The sequence below is a fragment of the Coregonus clupeaformis genome, chromosome 35 (assembly GCF_020615455.1).
Source record: "Coregonus clupeaformis isolate EN_2021a chromosome 35, ASM2061545v1, whole genome shotgun sequence".
Taxonomy (NCBI): Eukaryota; Metazoa; Chordata; class Actinopteri; order Salmoniformes; family Salmonidae; genus Coregonus; species Coregonus clupeaformis.
Window position 1 is genome coordinate 22,090,634 of NC_059226.1, and position 13,445 is coordinate 22,104,078.

Genomic DNA, 13,445 nt, shown 5'->3' on the forward strand with positions numbered 1-13,445 from the left:
AAAAAGTTCTATTTTGGTTTCATCTGACCATAAGACATTCTCCCAATCCTCTTCTGGATCATCCAAATGCACTCTAGCAAACTTCAGACGGGCCTGGACATGTACTTGCTTAAGCAGGGGGACACGTCTTGCACTGCAGGATTTGAGTCCCCAGCGGCGTAGTGTGTTACTGATGGTAGGCTTTGTTACTTTGGTCCCAGCTCTCTGCAGGTCATTCACTAGGTCCCCCCGTGTGGTTCTGGGATTTTTGCTCACCGTTCTTGTGATCATTTTGACCCCACAGGGTGAGATCTTGCGTGGAGCCCCAGATCGAGGGAGATTATCAGTGGTCTTGTATGTCTTCCATTTCCTAAAAATTGCTCCCACAGTTGATTTCTTCAAACCAAGCTGCTTACCTATTGCAGATTCAGTCTTCCCAGCCTGGTGCAGGTCTACAATTTTGTTTCTGGTGTCCTTTGTCAGCTCTTTGGTCTTGGCCATAGTGGAGTTTGGAGTGTGACTGTTTGAGGTTGTGGACAGGTGTCTTTTATACTGATAACAAGTTCAAACAGGTGCCATTAATACAGGTAACGAGTGGAGGACAGAGGAGCCTCTTAAAGAAGAAGTTACAGGTCTGTGAGAGCCAGAAATCTTGCTTGTTTGTAGGTGACCAAATACTTATTTTCCACCATAATTTGCAAATAAATTCATTAAAAATCCTACAATGTGATTTTCTGGATTTTCTTTTCTAAATTTGTCTGTCATTGTTGACGTGTACCTATGATGAAACTTACAGGCCTCTCTCATCTTTTTAAGTGGGAGAACTTGCACAATTGGTGGCTGACTAAATACTTTTTTTCCCCACTGTATATCCAGTAGTCACTACTCTCCTCAGTCATACAGTACACACACACTTGCTTTATAGATACCAATTAGCCTCCCACAGCCCCACTGTAAGCGTCCCGTACCACCACTACATCTATCAGTGCTGGTCGTGGGGGTCTCGTTAGGGGAAGGCGGATGAGAAGGATGAGAGGAGAAGTGAAGAGGGGAGAGGAGAGGAGGTTGGCGGGCAAACTGCCGGGCATTAATGAGGTAACACATGTGGAGAGACATTAGAAAGCCCTTCACGTGGGCGCACACACTTCACTGGTACAAACCTTCACTTCATTGGCTCTCTCTCTCTCTCTCTCTCTCTCTCTCTACTCACTCACTCACTCACACACACTTCACTAGGTTTAATGACGCCTCTTTGAAGCCGTGTCCTTTCTGTGGGCTTCTCACTCCTCTCACACACTCACTGGTCCTCAGAGCCTGACTTGGCTGAGTGTGTATCTGTATGTGTATCAGGCTGTGTGTGTCGCCTGAAAGTGAGCCAGTGTTCACAGTATCGTCTGGCTGTCTGTTTTAATTCTGTAGGTTGTGTGGGTGCGCACGTACACGCATGTGTCTGCGTCACGATGTTACCGAGAACCTTGAACAATCCTTTCACGGCCAGTGCCTAATCATCAGATGAGTGTATATCTGTCTCTGTCCATTCCTTCAGCCTACCCCTGCCTCTTCTATGTCATCCCTCTCTCCACCCCTCCTCCTCTATTGCCCTGGCCCTGTCTCTCATCCCTCTCTCCACCTCTATTGCCCTGGCCCTGTCTCTCATCCCTCTCTCCACCTCTATCGCCCTGGCCCTGTCTCCCTTTTTCTATAGCCAATTGGTGGTGGCTGAGCCTGTATTTAGTCAGGATCTGCCTCTGTTTTGTATCTCTGAAAGCGAAGAGATATTCGGACTATCTCTATCATCTTTTTAGGGCCAAATAGCAATTTAGTTTATTCTGTGTTTTTGTTTAATTTTCCCAATTTTTCAAATAGAATGTTTTAATTTCTGTAACAATCTGACTGATTGATTTCCGTGTGTGTTTGGATAAAAGGATTGCTTAGTGTTTTTAACAGCTGACATAGGGTTCAGCTCTTGGGTTTCCAGTGCTTTGAATTGGAGGGATGTTTTGGGGCTTAATTTGAATTGGTGCCAAAATGTAAGTGTCTGTTTCTTTATATGAACAATTAGAGGGAATCTTCCGAGTTCCGCTCTACACTAATTATTTGGTAGTTTATTTTGGATATTTAGGTTAATTCTGCAGAATTCTGTATGCAGATTTTCTATTGGGTTTTGGTAAAATGGTAAAATGACACTATTGATTATTTTGTACCAGATTTGGATTGGAATATTTATTTTGGAGAATTGTCTTTTTATGGAGTAAAAACCATTGCAGGCTTTTTCTTTTAGTGCATTCACTGCCAGACCAAATCCAACAGAGGCACAGATTTTTCGTCCCAGGTAGTTGTACCATGTTCAACCATGTTTTTTCCTAATTTTAAGGAGTGTTGCTCTGATTCCTGGCCTTTTTCTGGAAAATCACAACTTTGGTTTTATGAAAGTTAAGGTTGATTGCCCAGTTGGTGCTGTATTCCCATAGAATGTCTAGTTACTCCTGTAGACCTTGCTCTGTTGGTGACAGCAGGAATATGTCATCTGCATAGAGCAGGAATCTGACCTCCTCGTCTTTGAGGGTGAGTCCAGGGGCTGCAGGTCGGTCCCACAACACCGCGAGTTTGTCAATGTAGACGTTAGAGGTCTTCACAGGTTCAACAAGTTGGACCCGTTCCGAAATGGACCTGAGTCTTTCCCACTCGGACCCGATATGCATACATTAATTTTCTAAATATAGAGACCAGTTCCAAACGGACCCGAGGACAACTACACCCATTTCGTATAGACCTAGTCAGATCCAGACCCGGTCCGATCTAACAAAGGGAAGCAGCAGAAAAGTCATTTTTAAGCTACTTTATTAACAGGAAATTATAAAGAGGGAGAGAGGTGCCGCTCTAGCAGGTGGGGTAGGGGCTGTACTGTGAGCGAGTAACATGGGGAGCAGGGAGGAGGGAGGGAGAGATCAGAGACTGCAACCAACCAAGCCGACTCGCGCTATAGTAGACTAACAGCTGTCATAGCTAGGTTATTTATCATCAAATATGATTACGTAGTACCTGTCTTGGACTGCATCAAACCGGGAGACGCTAGTTAAGCTAGCAAACGTTAGCTAGCTAGGCTAACTGAGGCTGCAGTGCATGCACTTTCTCATTCTACAGTTACAAATAACAACAACTCCATTCAGAATATTAAGTAGCAGCCTGCCTACCTGTTGGCTCTTGGTCGTTTTAGCCTATCCTTCTCCTTTAACTTTTAATTCCGTAATTTGATTAGATATCTCCTAACTTTTGCCACACACATAGCGAGGTTCTATGACTGTAGCCTATTGATGACTTATGATTGGCCAACAACAAGCTACATGCGCCATGCGCCAGTCTCGTGAAAAGCAAGAGCAGTTGCATAAATTATCAAATGTCTCTCTCGCTCTCTCGCGTTCGGATCTGTACAGGCCCTTCCGGACCAGACAGTTAAAATTACACATACCCGAGACCCGTGACAATCATATCAGATCCGACCCAGACCCGTGACATTATTTAGAATTCTGGGTCTCGGGTATTCGGGTACAGGTGGATCCGTGAAGACCGCTAGTAGACATTGAACAGGGTTGGATTTAAACTGCTTCCTTGTCTCACTCCCCTCTCTTGTGCAAAAAACTCTTATTTTATTGTATTGTTTAATACTACATTAGTTATTCGCGTAAATAGATTTAATGACGTCGTATACTTTACCCCCAACACCACTTTGGAGGGTTTGTTAATATAATCCATCATGCCAAATGGAATCAAAAGCATTCTTAAAATCAACAAAACATGCAAATACTTTCCCTCTGTTTTTCTGATGAACATGCTGGTTTATTAGCATGTGTAATGTGTGTATGTGGTCTGTTGTTCTGTATTTGGGTAGAAAGACAATTAGTTTTTTGCTGAGAGCATTATGTTTTGTAAGTAAGGTCTGTGTTTGGTCATTTAGAATACAGCAGAACAGTTCCCCCATGTTAATAGCAAACACATTCCCCTATCATTATTAGGGTCTAATTTATCACTTTTTTTGTATTTTGTGGTTATGAGCCCCTGGTTCCAAGTATCAGGGAAGCAGCCACTCTCAAAAACCAGGTTGAATAGTAAAAAAAAAAAAAAAAAAAAAAAGGCATCCTGTAGCTCAGGAGTACTGTGTTTAAGCATTTCATTCCTGTCAGTGCCACAAGCCTTTCCAGATTTAAGGCTTTGTATTTTCTTTGAATGTTCAGCGTGTGTAATTTGATAGTCCGTTGGGTTCTGGTTGTTTTTAATTGTGTGTTCTAGGGAGCTGAGTTTTTCTTGGATATTTATTTGGGTTAAAGTAAGTTATTCTGATGGTATAGAGACTATCAAAATGATCTTTCCAAATGTTGCCATTTTGAATGGCTAGATCATTCTTCTGTTCTCCATTTATCCCAGAACTGGTTTCCATCAATGGAGTCTTCAATCTCTTTCAGAGTGTTTTCAAAATGCTTCCATTTCTTACATCTTAGGTTTTGCTTGTGCTCTTTCAATGTGTCACAATATTCTTGCCGAAAGTCTGTTTCTTGTGGTTGGTAATGTTTTCTATTGGATAAATATATATAAACAAAACCTTGTTTACATTCGGCATGAAACCATTTCTCTGTTTGAGGTTTCCAATTATAATTATTTTTTTCTTTTTCATAAATTTTCTTTTGTTGATGCTTTATAATAGATCACTTTTTTTTACTACAAAATTTTAACCGGTAGGTTTGGGCTAAATGTACTCGAAAGGAAATCATTGATACAGGTTGTAATTTCTGGGGAGTGCAACGCTGTGTTGAAGTGTGTTGCACTGCCAGGTGCCCATCTGTACTTTGTATTTCGATTAATCCGTTTGTGTGGTCTTTGGGTGGGGAAGTGTTTTCAAAAATACATGAATCTGGCAGTGGTCAGACAATGGTGTCTGGTCTGACAGTGAAAGCACTAATGGTGGAGGGGTCCAAGTGTGAGATTACATACACTACCAGTCCAAAGTTTGGACACACCTACTCATTCAAGGGTTTTTCTTTATTTTGACTGTTTTTTTTTACATAGTGAAGACATCAAAACTATGAAATAACACATATGGAATCATGTAGTAACCAAAAAAAGTTAAACAAATCAAAAATATATTTTATATTTGAGATTCTTCAAATAGCCACCCTTTGCCTTCATGACAGCTTTGCACACTCTTGGCATTCTCTCAACCAGCTTCATGAGGTAGTCACCTGGAATGCATTTCAATTAACAGGTGTGGCTTCTTAAAAGTTAATTTGTGGAACAGCTCAAATAAGCAAAGAGAAATGACAGTCCATCATTACTTTAAGACATGAAGGTCAGTCAATACGAAAAATGTCAAGAACTTTGAAAGTTTCTTCAAGTGCAGTCGCAAAAACCATCAAGAGCTATGATGAAACTGCCGCTCATGAGGACCGCCACAGGAATAGAAGACCCAGAGTTACCTCTGCTGCAGAGGATAAGTTCATTAAAATTACCAGCCTCAGAAATTGCAGCCCAAATAAATGCTTCACAGAGTTCAAGTCACAGACACATCTCAACATCAACTGTTCAGAGGGGACTGTGTGAATCAGGCCTTCATGGTCAAATTGCTGCAAAGAAACCACTACTGAAGGACACCAATAAGAAGAAGAAGAGACCTGCTTGGGCCAAGAAACATGAGCAATGGACATTAGACTGTTGGAAAAGCATTTCAGGTGACGCTGGTTGAGAGAATGCCAAGAGTGTGCAAAGCTGTCATCAAGGCAAAGGGTGGCTATTTGATATATATACAGGACCAGTCCAAAGTTTGCACACACCTACTCATTCAAAGGTTTTTCTTTATTTTTTACTATTTTCTACATTGTAGAATAATAGTGAAGACATCACAACTATGAAATAACACATATGGAATCAGGAATCAGGAATGTAGTAACCAAAAAAGTGTTAAACAAATCAAAATATATTTTATATTTGAGATTCTTCAAATAGTCACCCTTTGCCTTGATGACAGCTTTGCACACTCTTGGCATTCTCTCAACCAGCTTCACCTGGAATGCTTTTCCAAAAGTCTTGAAGGAGTTCCCACATATGCTGAGCACTTGTTGGCTGCTTTTCCTTCACTGTGCCGTCCGACTCATCCCAAACCATCTCAATTGGGTTGAGGTCGGGGGATTGTGGAGGCCAGGTCATCTGATGCAGCACTCCAACACTCTCCTTCTTGGTGAAATAGCCCTTACACAGCCTGTTGAAAAACAAATGATAGTCCCACTAAGCCCAAACCAGATGGGATGGCGTATCGCTGCAGAATGCTGTGGTAGCCATGCTGGTTAAGTGTGCCTTGAATTCTAAATAAATCACAGACAGTGTCACCAGCAAAGCATCCCCACACCATAACACCTCCTCCTCCTCCATGCTTTATAGTGGGAACTACACATGCAGAGATCATCCGTTCACCCACACTGCGTCTCACAAAGAAACAAAACTCTCCGAAACTTTCAAAGTTCTTGAAATGTTCTGTATTGACTGACCTTCATGTCTTAAAGTACTGATGGACTGTCGTTTCTCTTTGCTTTATATAACTGATTGGCTCAAACACATTAAGAAGGAAAGAAATTCCACAAATTAACTTTTAAGAAGGCACACCTGTTAATTGAAATGCGTTCGAGGTGACTACCTCATGAAGCTGGTTGAGAGAATGCCAAGAGTGTGCAAAGCTGTCATCAAGGCAAAGGGTGACTATTTGAAGAATCTCAAATCTAAAGTATATTTTGATTTGTTTAACACTTTTTTTGGTTACTACATGATTCCATATGTGTTATTTCATCGTTTTGATGTCTTCACTATTATTCTACAATGTAGAAAATATTAAAACATAATGAAAAACCCTTGAATGAGTTGGTGTGTCCAAACTTTTGACTGGTAGTGTATATATATATATATGTATATATTTGTGTATATATATACAGTGGGGAGAACAAGTATTTGATACACTGCTGATTTTGCAGGTTTTCCTACTTACAAAGCATGTAGAGGTCTGTAATTTTTATCATAGGTACACTTCAACTGTGAGAGAAAATCCAGAAAATCACATTGTATGATTTTTAAGTAATTAATTTCCATTTTATTGCATGACATAAGTATTTGATACATCAGAAAAGCAGAACTTAATATTTGGTACAGAAACCTTTGTTTGCAATTACAGAGATCATACGTTTCCTGTAGGTCTTGACCAGGTTTGCACACACTGCAGCAGGGATTTTGGCCCACTCCTCCATACAGACCTTCTTCAGATCCTTCAGGTTTCGGGGCTGTCGCTGGGCAATACGGACTTTCAGCTCCCTCCAAAGATCTTCTATTCGGTTCAGGTCTGGAGACTGGCTAGGCCACTCCAGGACCTTGAAATGCTTCTTACGGAGCCACTCCTTAGTTGTCCTGGCTGTGTGTTTCGGGTCGTTGTCATGCTGGAAGACCCAGCCATGACCCATCTTCAATGCTCTTACTGAGGGAAGGAGGTTTTTGGCCAAGATCTCGCGATACATGGCCCCATCCATCCTCCCCTCAATACGGTGCAGTCGTCCTGTCCCCTTTGCAGAAAAGCATCCCCAAAGAATGATGTTTCCACCTCCATGCTTCACGGTTGGGATGGTGTTCTTGGGGTTGTACTCATCCTTCTTCTTCCTCCAAACACGGCGAGTGGAGTTTAGACCAAAAAGCTCTATTTTTGTCTCATCAGACCACATGACCTTCTCCCATTCCTCCTCTGGATCATCCAGATGTTCATTGGCAAACTTCAGACGGGCCTGGACATGCGCTGGCTTGAGCAGGGGGACCTTGCGTGCGCTGCAGGATTTTAATCCATGATGGCGTAGTGTGTTACTAATGGTTTTCTTTGAGACTGTGGTCCCAGCTCTCTTCAGGTCATTCACTAGGTCCCCCCGTGTGGTTCTGGGATTTTTGCTCACCGTTCTAGTGATCATTTTGACCCCACGCGGTTGAGATCTTGCGTGGAGCCCCAGATCGAGGGAGATTATCAGTGGTCTTGTATGTCTTCCATTTCCTAATAATTGCTCCCACAGTTGATTTCTTCAAACCAAGCTGCTTACCTATTGCAGATTCAGTCTTCCCAGCCTGGTGCAGGTCTACAATTTTTTTTCTGGTGTCCTTTGACAGCTCTTTGGTCTTGGCCATAGTGGAGTTTGGAGTGTGACTGTTTGAGGTTGTGGACAGGTGTCTTTTATACTGATAACAACTTCAAACAGGTGCCATTAATACAGGTAACGAGTGGAGGACAGAGGAGCCTCTTAAAGAAGAAGTTACAGGTCTGTGAGAGCCAGAAATCTTGCTTGTTTGTAGGTGACCAAATACTTATTTTCCACCATAATTAGCAAATAAATTCATAAAAAATCCTACAATGTGATTTTCTGGAAAAATTATTCTCAATTTGTCTGTCATAGTTGACGTGTACCTATGATGAAAATTACAGGCCTCTCTCATCTTTTTAAGTGGGAGAACTTGCACAATTGGTGGCTGACTAAATACTTTTTTCCCCCACTGTATGTATGTATATATATATACAGTGAGCTCCATAATTCATTGGACAGTGACCATTGTTTTGTTATTTTGGTTCTGTACTCTAGCACTTTGAGTTTGAAAGGATACAATGACAATGAGGGTGAAGTGCAGACTGTCAGCTTTAATTTGAGGGTATTTTCATACATATCGGATGAACCGTTTAGAAATGACAGCACCTTTTGTACATGGTCCCCCCATTTTAAGGTACTACAAGTATTTGTTAAATTGGCTTCACAGATGTGTGTGGTTAGGCAGGTGTATTCATTTGTGTCGTTAGTGAATGCAGGAGAGCTGTTGATGAATAGTAATGATTATAGACGTTGCTATTGCCTTTGGAGGTTGTTGTTGGGGTGTGACAACATGAGGAAGACAGCAGTGTCGATGCAAATGAAGTTGGCCGTCATAAGTCTCAGAAATGAAAATCAATCATTCAGGAACATTGCAAAAACCCTGGCCATGCCCACGTCAACAGTTTGGTTCATCGCTAACAAGAAAAAAACAACCGGTGAACTCAATTATGTCAAAAGACCCGGTAGACCGAGGAAGACCACTGTAGTGGATGACCGGAGAATACTCTCTATGGTGAAGAAACCCCCCTGACAACAGCCCAACAGATCAAAAACACTCTCCTGGATGCAGGTGTAGATGTGTCAAAGCCTACCATACGTAGAAGACTACATCAGCAGGACTACAGAGGGTAACACTACAAGATGCAAACTACTGATAAGCCTGAAGAACAGAAAGGCGAGATTACAGTTTGCTAAAAAGCACCTAAAAGAACCCCAAGAGTTCTGGAAAAAGGTATTGTGGAGAGATGAGACAAAGATTAACATGTACCAGAGTGATGGAAAGACAAAAGGGTGGAGAAAAAAAAGAAATACCCATGATCCAAAGCATACCACCTCATCCATGAAACATGGTGGAGGGGGGTGTTATGGCAGGGCCTGTATGGCTGCCAGTGGAACAGGCTCACTTGTCTTCATCGATGATGTGACTGCAGACAGAAGTAGAACAATGAATTCTGAAGTCTACAGAAATATTTTATCTGCTCAGATAAAACCAAATGCCTCCAAACTCATTGGACGGCACTTCATCATGCAACAAGACAATGACCCTAAACATACTGCTAGAGCAACAAATGGGTTTTTGATGGCCAAAAAGTGGAAAATGCTTGACTGGCCGAGTCAATCACCGGATCTGAATCCAATTGAACATGCATTTTACATGCTGAAGAGGAGACTGAAGGCAATAAGTCCCTGAAACAAGCAGGAACTGAAGATGGCTGCAGTACAGGCCTGGCAGAGCATCACCAGGGAAGATACCCAGCGTCTGGCGATGTCAATGCATCGCAGACTTCAAGCAGTCATTGCATGCAAAGGATATGCGACCAAATATTAACTATGATTACTTTATTCTACATTATGTTAAACTGTCCAATGTTTTTTAATGCCCAAAAATGGGGGGGACCATGTACAAAAGCTTCTATAATTCCTAAACTGTTCATCCGATATGTATGAAAATACCCTCAAATTAAAGCTGACAGTCTGCACTTCACCCTCATTGTCATTGTCTCCTTTCAAACTCAAAGTGCTAGAGTACAGAACTAAAATAATAAAAACATTGTCACTGTCCAGTGAATTATGGAGCTCACTGTATATATATATATATATATATATATATATATATATATATATATATTGTGTGTGTGTATATATAATTCTTAGTAATGATTGTGCTTTTGTTGAATTTGAACCAAATGTGGGTGTTACCCTTTTTGATCTGGTTTAGTGAAAGGTCCCGTTTATACCATATGATCAATCCTCCCGAGTTACTGCTCTGTTTTATGTTTTTATGTTTGAATGATGGAAGTAACATTTCCCCTATAGCCTGGAGGACATTGAGTATCTATGACACCATGTTTCTAGAATAATTATTATGTCAAGACTTTGTTATTGTTAAGAATATCTGGGTTTGTGGTTTTAAGACCTAAGCTAGAAGAGTACAAGCCCTGGATATTCCAGGAAGAATTGTTAATGATCTCATATCATAAATATGTATATAATGTGGGTAGAGTGGAGGTTAACAAGCAAATATAGAAATCCAAGTGTGTGTGTGTGTGTGAGAGAGAGAGAGAGAGAGTGTGTAAGAGTGTGTGGGCGTCTGTGAAAAAAATAATGTTTGCATGTTAGTGAATTAAGAAAAATAAAACGGTTTTGTGTGTTTTTGATGCGTGTTTGTGTGTGGTTGATGCACCCAATCAATACTTAGGCTAAGCACACCAACCACACACAACACAAGAGTGAATGGGCTGTGTGTAAACTACAGTATGAGAATTTGTCAATACTTGGATTGAAAAACGATATAAATGATATAAATAGACAAATCCCTCTCTTTCGCTCTCTCCTTCTCTCCAGTCTCCCTGTCTCTCCTGCAGTGTGGCTGTAGTACCAGAGGAGGATCAGGTTCTGGAGGAGGGCATGGTGCAGAACGGTTGCCATGACGACCACACGACCAATAGCAGCAAGGTTTGCCTCACCTTACCTCACTCTAGTGAACGTTTGACCTTTGAATCTGGCCGTGACCTTTACTAATCCCAACCTGACTTCACTTAAATCTAACCCCAGTTTATCAAACTAGGCTAGTGTTATCACATTGTATTTCTTAAGTCATATTTATATCGCTATACTGTACATGATGGAATGACAAGAACAAGCCTGACATCACTTTATAGAACCTATCCAAACGGAAATGTTTTGATTAATTTGACTTCACTAACTATGTCATTAATCACTCTTATCCAAGACCTCAGGTCTAACACTTCTCACTCTCCTCTCTCCGTTTCAATACGCACGCACGCACACACACACACAATCAATCAACATCACACAGCTTCTCACCAGCCCCTCTCCTCTCAACTCCACCAGGACACCTCATCTCTCAAATGTCCCTCCCAGGCCCCCGTAGGCCCCGTTGGCCGCAGCCCCAAGGCCCTGAACGGTCTGCTGAGCCCCAGGCTGGAGGATCCCCTGACCAACAGCCAGACGTCCCTGTGTGAGATGCTACAGGAGAAGGAGAAGAAGTGGGGTGGAGGGGCCATGGGGATGGGCATGGACCACTCAGCCCTCATCCCCCTGCGCTCCAAGAACTTCAGAGAGAGGAGCGACGCTCACTTTGTGGATGTTATCAAGGAGGACAGGTGGATGGATGGATGGATGGATGGATGGATGGATGTTAGCCTGGTCCCAGATCACACAAACTGATCTGAAACCGGGCTTGATGGATGTGGTGGAGCTTTTTGGGGAGTTGGCAGGATAGCACAAATAGATCTGAAACCAGGAAATACAAGGATAAGATTCTGAACGCTGAAGGTAGAACTGTTATGTAAGAAGCAGACCCACACGTATCTTTAATGTGGAATCAATGTCTGTTTTGGTACAGTGTGTCTATTTACAATGTACACTATAGAACTAAGGTTCCAAAAATTCCGTAGCTTTCCCTAAAATTCCCAATTTTCCAGAAATCGTGGTTGGAGGATCTGGATTTCCTGCTTATTCCCCCCTGATTCTGGGAATTCTCCAACCGGGATAAAAAATATATATATATATTTTTAAAAAATTGAATTTAGAGAAAGTTACCAGAATTTTGCAATCCTATATAGAACACACACTGCGGTATGATCTGCTCCATGCTATTTTGTTTGTAGTGATCCTTACGCTTCTGCCCACTGAATAAGCCCCTGGGTCGTGTTCATTAAGCACCAAACGGACGAAAACAGACATGATACAGGTGACGGACTATCTGGTCCAATAAGAAAAGCTCATTTTCATTTTCCATTGCAAATCGTTTGGTGCCTAATGAACACGGACGGCCCTGGTGGTATGATAGGTTGGTGTAACTCTCTCCCCCGAGTCCGTCTTCTCTACACTGACTGACTGACGTCTGTTGATCTGTCCATCTCCCAGTCTGATGAAGGACTACTTCTTCAAGCCTCCCATCAACAAGCTGAGCCACACCTTCCTGGACAGAACCCTGGAGTCTGCCTACAGGACCAGCTACCAGGAAGAGGTGTGTATCCCTCTTTTCTGCCTCTCTCGCTATCTGCCTCTCCCTGTCAACAATTCCCCCCCTTCTTTGGTCTGTCTGTCCCCTATCTATTACTCTGCCTGTCTGTCTGTCTCTGTTCCTCTTATTTGTCTTTCTAATGTCTCACTACTTCTCTCTGTCTACTAGACTAGACCTGGTTTGTCTTTTCTTGTCTGTCCCTCTGACTCCCTATCCGTTTCACCCTGCTTTTCTTCATGTCTGTCTAGCTCTCTGTGTGTGTGTTCTCTGAGTAACCTGTAAGCACTGCACTATGTATGGCCTGTCAGGACTGCGGCAAAGGCAGGGAAATCACTGCAGGACCTCAATAGGAATGTCCTCTTGGCTTGTGAAGCCCTCTGCTGATAAAGTGGGGGAACTGCATGTTCAACTTCACGTCTGGATAATGTTTAGTTTACATTTACATTTTAGTCATTTAGCAGATGCTCTTATCCAGAGCGACTTACAGTTAGTGAGTGCATAAAGTTTTCATACTGGCCCCCCGTGGGAATCGAACCCATAACCCTGGCGTTGCAAGCGCCATGCTCTACCAACTGAGCTACAGAAGGCCAATTCAGTTTCATACTTACGACTTAATCACAACAAGAGTTTTTTAAAGACTTCCATTCCTCATGCTTCTCTATTCTCTCCCGCAACCTTTGTTATTTTTCTTATCATCTGTTCCTTTCCTTTGCTCTCTCTCTTTTACCCTTTGCAATCCTTCCCTCTCTTTATTTCTTTACTCTGCAACCGGACCCAGGTACCATTCATTGCCATTGTGCCTTTAGCAAGGCACTTAACTCCTACAA

General features: G+C 42.1%; 1 protein-coding gene across 2 annotated transcripts in view; it reads left to right on the forward strand.

Annotated features, from left to right (window-relative positions):
• Positions 1–13,445, forward strand: part of LOC121551797 (adenylate cyclase type 9-like) — a 128,940-nt gene that overhangs the window by 109,979 nt on the left and 5,516 nt on the right. Inside the window, exons 3-5 of one of the 2 annotated variants that reach the window (XM_045210926.1) lie at positions 10,971–11,081; positions 11,481–11,752; positions 12,519–12,621. In XM_045210926.1, the coding sequence (XP_045066861.1) occupies positions 10,971–11,081; positions 11,481–11,752; positions 12,519–12,621 (486 nt within the window). The remainder of the gene's footprint in view (positions 1–10,970; positions 11,082–11,480; positions 11,753–12,518; positions 12,622–13,445) is intronic. The other variant, XM_045210927.1, reaches the window with a different exon arrangement.